General features: G+C 35.4%; 1 protein-coding gene across 12 annotated transcripts in view; it reads right to left on the bottom strand.

The window, feature by feature from the left end:
* Nucleotides 1-8,566: 8,566 nt before the first annotated feature.
* USP15 (ubiquitin specific peptidase 15) overlaps nt 8,567-11,555 on the bottom strand; it is a 124,525-nt gene continuing 121,536 nt past the window's right edge. For 8 of the 12 annotated variants that reach the window (XM_038549867.1, XM_038549865.1, XM_038549863.1 and 5 more), the window contains one exon: nt 9,841-10,600. In XM_038549867.1, the coding sequence (XP_038405795.1) occupies nt 10,418-10,600 (183 nt within the window). In that variant the 3' untranslated portion in view covers nt 9,841-10,417. Of the gene's footprint in view, nt 10,601-11,555 lie in introns of all 12 variants that reach the window. The other 4 variants (XM_038549857.1, XM_038549859.1, XM_038549858.1 and 1 more) reach the window with 1 other exon arrangement.

Genomic DNA, 11,555 nt, shown 5'->3' with positions numbered 1-11,555 from the left:
CATCCTTCCTTTGTTTTCTATTTGTTCTTTCTGTTCTTTTTAAGATTTATTTATTCATGAGAGACACAGAGAGAGAGAGAGGGAGAAACACAAGCAGAGGGAGAAGCAGGCTCCATGCAGGGAGCCCGATGCGGGACTCGATCATGGGACAGGCAGGGAACCTGACATGGGACTTGATCTCGGGACCCCAGGATCACATCCTGGGCCGCAGGTGGCACTTAACTGCTGAGCCACCTGGGCTGCCCCACTGTTTCTAATAAAATGGTTAGCTGTCAATCATTTCCTAATAATGTGATTTTCCCCCCGAGGATTGCTTTTAAGAATTTATTTTTGTGCATCGGCCTTGGGCTCAGGTCGTGATCCAGGATTGAGTCCCACATTGGGCTCCCTCGCGGTGAGGGAGCCTGCTTCTCCCTCTGCCTGTGTCTCAAATAAATAAATAAATAAATAAATAAATAAATAAATAAATAAATAAATAAAATAAAATAAAATAAAATAAAATAAAATAAAATAAAATAAACAAACAAACTTGGAATTTTATCAGTTTGGCTATTAAGGGTATGCATATGGTTTTCTTGGAATAATTTTCATGGAATAATTTCGATCCTGATATTTTCCAAGAACTTGTTTTTTCTGTATTTGAAATTACATTAACAACAACGTGACTGTTGTGGAAATACAGCCACAAATGATTTACTGTAGAAAGATCTCTCTCATCCCTGAAGTTAACAATTTAGTTATAGGTAATACAGTCAATATAGTTTTCTTATGCATTATGGGCAGCTTTAGAAGAGGGCAGACCAAAGACGTCCAAGAAGAGAAAACCTACAAAGACAGAATATGAAACAGTAACCTAGAGTTTTAGGGATAAATCCCAGCATCACATTTTGACAAACCAAACCAAAACTGCAGAATATGAGCAAGGATCCGAGTCTAGACAGATAAACCATGCCCTTGGAGATCCAATGTAGTTGTAGAAACAGACAAGAGTTACAAAAGGATGACTAGGTCACAGTTCCAGTTTAGTATTAGCATCTTTCATTTCCTTGAGAGCCTCATATTAAAATAACAGACATTTCTGTATTACTTATTGCTAGAACATGTATCAGTTAGATTGTTTGTCGTGTGCTCCGAAAAGCATATTCCGAATAGGTAAAGCAATTTAATTTTCCTTCTGGTTCTAGTTATTTAGGGTTTGAAGGTCTTGTTAATAAATTATGTATACAAGTAATTCTATTTGGGTTATTTTGTTTACACAAACTACAACTGTTACCATTAAACAGCTCATCTTTTACTTGTCTTTCACAGGAAGACGCAGGATGTTTTTTTTTTTTTTTTTTTTTTTAATTTTTATTTATTTATGATAGTTACACACACACAGAGAGAGAGAGAGAGGCGCAGAGACACAGGCAGAGGGAGAAGCAGGCTCCATGCACCGGGAGCCTGACGTGGGACTCGATCCCGGGTCTCCAGGATCGCGCCCTGGGCCAAAGGCAGGCGCTAAACCGCTGCGCCACCCAGGGATCCCGACGCAGGATGTTTTAAGTTTACCTAGTTATTTAAAGGGAATTTGGGGGAACCTTTCTATGAAAATATTTTTAGTTTTTTACCCATAGGAAAAAAATCACATAAAACCTCTTCTTTCCAACCAAACTTGACAATCTTCTCCTTTCTCATTATTTGGTTCTTCTGTTTTCAAAATTAAACTCACTGTTGGAAAACGGAGTCTTGACAATGGCCATCAAGAAGACTCTTTTTGCCTTAAAAGTCTTTTAAAAATGCGAATTCAAGTCTGAACACTATGGACTATCTCACTTCCCAAATTAGTAATCTGCACACCTATTCTTGTATATTCCAACCAAATAGTCAATATTTTTACTATCTCAGTGTGCTTCGGCGGTGGTGGGTGATCAGGGGCTACTATATAGTGATAGCAGTAACTACTCAGGCTGATTCATGCTATACAAATTGTGCACTCTAATGGAGATGGGGTCTCAATGGATGTTTGTTTCAACACAGTACCACTTGGAGCACCTGGCTGGCTCAGTGGTTGAGCATCTGCCTTTGACTCAGGGCGTGATCCTAGGTTCACCCGGGATCGAGTCCCGTATTGAGTTCTCCTCAGAGTCTGCTTCTCCCTCTGCCTATGTCTCTGCCTCTCTCCCTCATGAATAAAATCTTTAAAAAACACACACAGTACCACTTCTCAGGTTGTCTGGAAGCAAGTACTAGGGAAATACTCGTTAGCATTTAAGAACTCTATCTTCTAAGAGGATAGAGGAAGACAGACTTGTTGACTACACTTTCAGTCAATGAAAAGGCAAAAGGAGTCTAGATCTTACTTTTGGTAGTTCATTCTTCTGGAAAACCTTGGAGTCTTTTCAAGTAAAATGGACAATCTTAAGGGAAAGACTTCAGATGTGATAATGGGCAAAAGGAGACTAGTAGCCTAGTCCCAGTATGCTTTATTTTGCCATGGAAACCAAGTAAGATTTGGGTTGGAAGACATAATTCTTTACAATAAAAATATATGTATGTATGTTAAGCAGGCTCCACACATGGAGCTCCCAACGCAGGGCCTGAACTCATGACTGTGAAATCAAGACCTGAACTGAGACAGTCAGCTGCTTAACCCACTAAGCCACCCAGGTGATCCAATAAAAATATCTTTAAAAAATATAAATATAGTTATTCACCTGGGTGGCTCAACGGTTGAGCATCTGCCTTCGGCTCAGGGTGTGATCTTGGAGTCCTGGGATCGAGTCCCGCATCGGGCTCCTCACAGGGAGCCTGCTCCTCCCTCTGCCTGTGTCTCTGCCTCTCTCTGTTTCTCATAAATAAATAAAATCTTAAAAAACAAAACACTATAGTTATTCTTTACATTTAATTTTGAATATTCCAAATTTCTTAAATGATACTGAATTTAGACTGTCACTGTATTTTAATTTTAATCTATTTTTATTATATATTCATAAGGCAAATTGAAAGATTTTAAAAAATATGTACTTGGTAATATGTCAGGGATAAAACAAAATCACAATTCAGAGATGTTTTAGATACTGAGCACATTTCTTCATTTAATAATTACCACATTTCGGAACACTGAACAATTATCCATCAGATAATTCAGTCTGATGGGGTAAGAAAATTATGTGAATTATAGCTCAAGGGAGCAACTGATGTATCAGGAAGACCAAGCAAGTGCATGCTGGGATAAGTCTTGAAGAATGTGTATAGGAATTTGCCAGGTAGAAGGCAAGCCATGCAAACTAGAATAGTATGTGGGAAAGCCCAGAGTTGTCAAATTGTACATGTTTGCAGGAAGGTGAGGGGTTAAGTAAGGGCCAAATTCTCAAACTTTTCCCTCGAGCACCAATTTTGCATGTACCAACTGTTACCCTCTTTGCTTTCTTGCTAAAATAAGCTAGTGGTCTTGAGAATGAATGGTAAAGAACAATTATTCCCACATGAGGGTACTTTATTAGTAATAATACTGCTGCATTCTTTATAAAGATCAAGGTAATTTAAATCTCAGTTCTGAAAGGTAGGTAATACAGTGCCAGGAGTGGATGGCTCAGGTGTTTGGGGGCTTCAGTCTCCTCATAAATAATTACTACTAGCCCTCCAAAGACAAGTAAACTGTGCATTCTGTGGAAAACTTTGTGTTTGCTAAGCACATAGGGGGTTTTAAGTTTCATGCTTCCTTCTAATAGACCTCAAACTCTCCTAGATGGAAATTCTAGAGCTGTTCTAGTTTATAAACTAAGGAAGTGTGAGTCAGAGAAGTGACATGACTTGCAAGAAAGTGGTAGGCCCAGAATAAAAGTGGTTTAACTCCTGAGTCTATGCTCCACACCACTCTTCTTCATGGAGGGCTTAACAGAGAAATTTGAGTTGGAGAGAGGAATAGAAGCTGCCTTTTTTTTTAAGTGGCAGGAGACATAAAATCCTGTTGAGTGGATGTGATTATTCATTTTTATTTCCCAAAATGGAACGCTACGTTTTAGTTGGCCAGGACATGCAGAGTTACTTAACATTGCTTAAACTCAAATATTGTTACTAAACATATCCAAACATAATAAAAGCCATAACCTCTGGAATCTTAACTATTACCCTTTACTCAAATGATTATAGACAATGATTAATGAAATTAGGGGCAAAACCCAAAATAATCCATGTCTGCCTAAGGCAGAGAAAAAGTTCTAAATGTAAAAGCTATATAGGGTGCCCGGGTAGCTCTGTCAGTTAAACATCTGACTCTCAATTTCTGCTCAGGTCATGATCTCAGGGCTGTGAGATTGAGCCGTGTGTGTTGGGCTCTGCCCTGGGCCTGGAACCTGTTTAAGATTCTCTCTCCTTCCGCTCCTCCACCCCTCTAAAATAATAAAAATTTAATATACAAGCTATGAAGTTATATTCACAAATAGCTTTAAAAATCCTATTTGTTAGTATATAACTGGATTCTAGTATCCCTGTTGAAATTTTAATTTTCAAGTTTACCGTCACACTAATACTTCTCTTTTATAGGAGGTAGGAGAAAGATTGATTGATTGAAAGGATTTATTTATTCATGAAAGACAGGGAGAGAGAGAGAGAGAGAGAGAGAGAGAGGGGCAGAGACATAGAGGGAGAGGCAGGCTCCCCGTGGGGAGCTTGATGCAGGACTCAATCCCAGAACCCCGGGGAATCACACCCTGAGCCGAAGACAGACACTCAACTACTGAGCCACCCAGGTGTCCCCAGGAGAAAGATTTTAAACAAATTTAAAAACCCAAATTTTAATTTGGCCCATCTTACTGGTTATTCTTTTGCTAAAAACACATACTTCAATAATTTCAAAAGCTGAATGTGAGCCTTCCCCTCAAAAAGTCTTTTATGACCAATGATACACGATTTTAGTTTAGTTGCCCATAGTAGAGAATATTCTTATTTTGCAAAACCTTAAAGTTCATACCTACATGTCCATTACCTCCTTACAAGAAACTGGAATTTTATGGTTAAGAAAACTGAAAATCAGAAGTTAATGACTTTAGAACTAGCTGTTGGGAAATATATTTGTCTCCCAACAAATATACTACCGAGTGTCTGTAACTACTGATGTTTACTGTTTGAATTTGCATTATTACCTCAACTCCTACATAGGCTAAACGGCCCAAAATTGAATGTAATTCTGAGTTCTTTAAACTGAAGAGTTTATCTTACTAAAGTGGTTCAATATTTAAGTTTTACAGGGATCCTTTCTCAAGCTAAAGAAAATGTACTATAGTTTCTCTGTATTTATCTTTTTGTTTTTCTCAATTGAGGGCAATTCTAAATTCTTATTTGTTTCAGGACACTTGATAATTCACCAGTTCATATAATGGAAGATAGTTTTTATTATAAAGAAAATGAAATACTTTCAATTGCTTATAGGGAGAATTCAAGGTTAGAAGGTAAGAATACACATTATGGGAAAAGACTCTCAGGATGGTTCCATATTTATTGTTTTACTTTTATGTATGTAGATTTAACTCCAGCTAGCAATGGACTCAAGGGTCACAACAAATGAAACTATTTTTGTTTCACCAAACTCTATAGAACAAGCTACAAGCTACACGAGGAAATTTTGAGCAAAATGAGCGCCATCAACCACGATTTTATACGGCAGAACATAGTTAATTACCAAGACAGTTTAAACATTTAAAATGTTTGGTTTTGTGCATATTGGAAGATATTGAAAATATTTATTTTACAGCATTTCCATTTAAAAGAACAATTACCAAAGAGATAGCTATATTTTTACCTACTTTGTATAATCACACTTTTTTGATTTTTTTGTTTCTGCTTTTTTTATAATCACACTTAAAAAAAAAAAAAAGACATCAAAATCTACTTGATTGATTTTCTCCTTCTCCTCTGAGACTCTGGTCCAAAATATGTCAACTCTTGATTTTCTTAAATGGTTTATCCACTTTCTAGATTCCCATAATAGCTGGAGTCTTTTCCCTTCATTACCCTAGCAATTTCCAGGCTCTCAAAAGGCAGTGTTGGGATTTAATTAGACTATGGTATGATGTGGAGTATGTTTCCCAATGCATATATTTGCCAAAAAATAATTTTTGTACTGTCTGTTTTGTTACCCATTAAAAAACTCTTTACCCCATCATTACTGCAAATAAGTCTTGATCAATGTTTGAATTTTACCATGTAAAATTAACTTCCCAATTCCGATATTTAAAAACCTACTTTATGTAGCTTATAAAAATCTGAATATACTTTTTAAATGAAAGTTTTGTTGTCTGAGCTATTTGGAAGTTTTTTTGCTTAGTATAATGTAAATATGAATTAAACATATGAAAAATATACATATCTGACTGAAATGTTTCACAACCTAAAATGCTTATAAGAAAATTACATATTTCTCATTGTAAAAATCTGGTAACAAAACAATATAGTATAGCTTTGCAACTTAATATCTAAGTCAGCAAGGATACCCATATACTCTCCTTTCCTTCTATCTTTGGGTACTTTGAAGTGCCACTAAAGGAATTATTTGGGAATTATCAATGTCATTATATTCTCAAGAGACGTGGTTTCAAAGAAAAACGGTATCTTATTTTATCATAGGGTAAAAATACAAAGAAAGATTTCTGCTCTTCTTTGGTCCAGAAATGAAATTATTTTCTTTTCCTTCTCTTCCGAGATTTTTAGAAATTTCTGATTCTTTGCCCTAATATTAAAAAAATTTCCACATTTTTATATTAAAAACTAAATTAAAGAGAATGTGCTAATCAATATTCCACAAACAGAAGGGAGGGTGGGAAGCAGGCAGTAATGAAATGCACTGTTTGCAAAGAACATAAACCTAAGGGTGCCTGGGTGGCTCGGTCAGTTGAGAGCAGATGACTCTTGATTTTGGCTCACGTCATGATCTCAGGGTCGTGAGATGGAACCCAATGCTGGGATCTGAGCTCAGCAGGGTGTTTGCTTTGGGATTCTCTCTCCCTCTGCCTCCCCCCGTCCCACTTTCTCTCTAAAATAAATCTTAAAAAAGAACATAAGCATAAAAAAGCAACTAAAAGTTGGCCCACTTTTCACGTTCACCATGTACCAGTGATAGTGTCGATTCCTCTCTGAGGTGGAAGGTTCCAACCTTGCATACGCCCCATCCCCCGCCCCTTTGGTAAGCCAATGAAAGAGACTCACCTCATCTTTTCTTAGTCTCCTGGCTTATTTCTTATAAAATGTCCTCATCTCAATGAGATTAGTTGATGAGAAAGTGCTGTCCTTATACAGAACCAATCAATCATTACTGATTTTCTTCATGCCCAAATCAATGGTTTGTGTGGCTTTATAACGAGTTGCCAGGAAAGCAAGGATAAATATAGGACTGCTAGAAGAACAGACTATAAGAGAAAGCAAGATCTTTAAACAAAGTATTAAGCTATAGCTTTTGCACAGAGATTAATTAAAACTAAATTGTAGGTGAAGAAAAAAAGCCCTGAAAATGAGAGTTGCATTTGGTAAAATGTAAAAAAGGGCATACTTGAGTTAGATAAACAAAGAAAAAAATATTGTATTAAATTTAAAATCAGTATTGAGTATACCATATAGTTTATAAAATACCTTCCCATAAAATACATGATCTCGTTTGAGATCTCAACAATTCTGTGAGGCAGACACTATAACCAAGTGGGATGCAGTATACAGAACTAAGGATAGAATACTGGCTCCACCACATAGTAATTATGTGACCTTGGGGATATTACTTAACTGTTTTGTACCTTGGTTTCTCAAATTAAAAACAAGCTTGATGAATGTCTCTAACTCATCGCTATTGTGGGATTAAATGAGATAACACATTAACACACTATATCTGGTTCATGGTAAGTGCTCAATAATACTATTAGTGTTGTAATTTTACAGGTGAAGAAACATATGAGGGGAGATTAAATTCAAAGTCATATGACTACTAAGTAGAAAAGCTAACAGAATGCTAGACTGGCTACACTACCCTTATTACCTATGAATATCTACTTGTCATTAGAGTACGGATTAGTTTGTTACACTATTTTTTAGTTTTTTTTTTGTTTTTTTTTTTTGCAGCTGACATTGACAAATTCAACATTATTAACAACATTTTCTATTTTAGAACACTTCTTTTAGTGGGAATAAAAGTTAATCACAGGCATTAAAAGTAAATGGTCTCTATGGACAACTGAGGTGGAGACTATAATCCAGGGCTGGAAAAAGTTAATTTTGGTTTTTCTTTAAACCTCAGAAAAATGGAAAGCCTATTAGTTGGTAGACAGCAGAAAGACTGCAAGCTCTGTGAGTGGAGGGATGCTTCTTTACTGCTATATCTTAAAGCTACAGAACAGTGATTAGTAGGTGCACAAATGTTTAATGAATATTTAGATTAAAAAATCAACTTTGAAACATATCCTTAATAGGATTTGCTTTACTTTGACATGCTTTCCTTTCTATTTTTAATTATACACTAACTAAAATGTCTATTATATAGTCACCTACCCATAAAATGGGGGATTTTTATCAAAAGATTCAGAGTAAGAAATAAAAGACTAAAAAAGGCCTTAAATAGCTTTATTGAAATCTGTATAAATAAACATGCACATTTCAAATGTAAACTCAAGTGAACTCAAGTGCAGACAAAATTTTAACCTCTGTCATGCAGGAGGTTAGTTTACATTAAAAAAAAAAAGAAGAAAAGAAAGAAAAAAGAAAGAAAGAAAAGAAAAGAAAAAAGAAAGAAAAGAAAAGAAAAGAAAAGAAAAGAAAAGAAAAGAAAAAAAAGAAAAAAAAAAAAAACAAAAACCCAAAGCAGCTTTTAAAATACCAGGATGAAAAACCAGCTTTAATATCAAGGTATAAAGCAAAGCCATGATCAACATACCTCATTTATCCTGGTCAAATGCATTTTTTTTTAACTTTTAAATGCTAACATAAATAAATAATTTACCAAAATGTGCACTCACAGAGTGAACTTTTATTTACAATACACAATTTATAATCTATTGTATTTGATTAGTTCAAGTGAAGAACATTATACTTTTTGCTTTAATAACAGTGGGACACAAAGCAATTTCTCAGGTAGTCGATATGTGAAATGTGCCCCAGCATTTAGATTTTCTATTAAAGGCAGTATTGTATGCCAATTGACAATACATTCTTTCAACTAGATCAAAGGGAAAAAGCAGCAAATGAAAAATGTTTCAAATGTTCACACATATTTTTGGCATCCTGGATCCTTGAATGTGGTGAACTAAAATCAAATTCAAGGTTTGTATGCTTTATATACTATACAGGTTCTGACTCTAGAACATGCAAATGCCAATTTTCTTAATTAACAAGTTACCTTCTGAGAAAAGCTGTAAGGCTATGGTGAATTCCATCAGGAACACACAAAGAAAGTTAACAGACCTACCTTTAAAGCCAATTGTCCATTAATGATTTAAAGGCCAGTATATTAAAAAAATTTCTCATCTAAGCTTGATGTAATTATTACTATGGATACAGAATACTATTAAGTCTGTCCTTATATTATAATAATTGGAAGAGCTAAAAGTTGCCAAATTACCAAAAAATGGGGTAGAGAAAAACAGACAGCAAAAATTTTAATTTTGGACCAACACCAGATTAAAGATATGCATTTTAAAGCAAGTCAAAATTTTTTTGAATATCTAAGGAATAGATCCCAATAGCAGTAAAAAATACTTACATTTAACTGAAAAATGATTTTAGATGGAGTGTGAAATCTAGAACCTGTTTTCCACAGCAGCAAGATGAACATAATCTGGATTTTTAATGATACTACAAAAGAAAATAACTTTTCCAAGATTGTTTCTTATATCATGATTTGGTTCTTTAATAGGCCCATATTGATTACCAGGGATAGATTTGAAAATTTGGTTTTCCAAGAATACTACTGCAGTATTTATGCCACATTGATACCGCAGCTAAATATCATAGTAGTAATATATGTGGCAGCCTAATGCACATGAACTAGATTATCCAAAAACTAAGTTCAGCCATAGTTTTCTTGCAGTATTATTAGAGCAAAATAAATGACCAACATCCACAAATTTAACATTTGTCATCAATTAACTCACATCCAAAAAATTAAAGAAAACATAATTCATCAAAACAGCAGCAAACTTAAAAGGGATTTATTTGTGATTTCCTATATATATTTAGCTTGTAATTACAAGACTGTAAATGTATTAAGAGACAATTTCTGTTAAAGTTTTCATTGTGTTTCACTTCAAGTACTGCACAAGTTAAAATCTGATAAAGGATTTACATTCGGTTATCTGAAACTCCCCATCTCAGACTTTTGTTTAATGTGGTGGGTAACTTCATCATTTCAACAGATACCACCAGCAGGAAAGTCTCTCTTTTATGGCTTCTAGGACTTTCATTAGTTAGTGTGCATACAGTTTTCGTTTTCTATATCATTGTCATTATCATTGCTATCTTCATCACTTTCTAATGGGATGCCTGTGGCAGCTGAAGCACCTTTAGTTTCTCGGTCAAGAGGAAAAAAGCCAGTTCCACTGAAAGTGTCTTGTCTCTGGTAGAAAAGTACATATGCTGCTTTGGACTGTTGAAAAAACAAAGCATGTTAAAATGGTCATGATTCTCAAAGATCACATTAAGTATACCATAAATGTTTCAGCTGGTAACCAAAAGACTTTGGTGACAGAGCCTAAATCAAATTTAAAAATCACAAAGGGTCAAATGGAAGTTACTAAAATTGGTTTATATATAAGACAACTTCTATGTATAAAGAAAGAATACTCACTAGAATTAACATTTTTATTCTCTATTACATTGATCGAACAGATAAGTAAATGCAAGTATATCACAGATTAACCCAGCTACTCTAACATGAAACAATTCTATGCCTTCTTCCCTCCCATCTCTAAGGAAAAGGTAAGCTTCTTTCTACTACTAATGGCTTCACTTGAAGTTTGCTATGAGTCCAGCTCTTCCTACCGTTTTAAGGATATTGCTCCATCCATCATCACCGCGTATCCTTACTAAGTCCTCCTCTACTGCACTTCTTAGCGTAACAAATACTCAAGTTGTTTCCATCTTAAATCCCTTTCCATTCTACTGCTTCCTCCAGGTGCCAGTCTGGCAGAGAGTCATCGAATATTCATTTTCACTCTCATGCATACTCTTTGATTCAGTATGATCTTTTGCCCCAGTCACTGTAATGAAATGGCTTTCACTGGGCAGCCCAGGTGGCTTAGCGGTTTAGCGCCACCTTCAGCCTGGAGCCTGATCCTGGAGACCAGGGATCGAATCCCACATCGGGCTCCCTGCATGGAGCCTGCTTCTCCCTCTGCCTGTGTCTATGCTTCTCTCTCATGAATAAATAAATAATGTCTTAAAAAAAATGGCTTTCAGTAAGGGCAATAACTTGCTATAAACAAATCAAATGGGTGCTTTTAAAAGTTCTTTTAGTCATACTCTCTGTAGCATTTAATGCTTTAGTCCTCTTTCCTGCAACAAACAATTTTTTGCTTTTGTGACACTACTTTTCCTTAGAT

Source organism: Canis lupus, chromosome 10, assembly GCF_011100685.1.
Source record: "Canis lupus familiaris isolate Mischka breed German Shepherd chromosome 10, alternate assembly UU_Cfam_GSD_1.0, whole genome shotgun sequence".
In the NCBI taxonomy this organism is placed as follows: Eukaryota; Metazoa; Chordata; class Mammalia; order Carnivora; family Canidae; genus Canis; species Canis lupus.
Note: the sequence above shows the minus strand (reverse complement) of the source record. Positions and strands in the feature narration are given on the sequence as shown.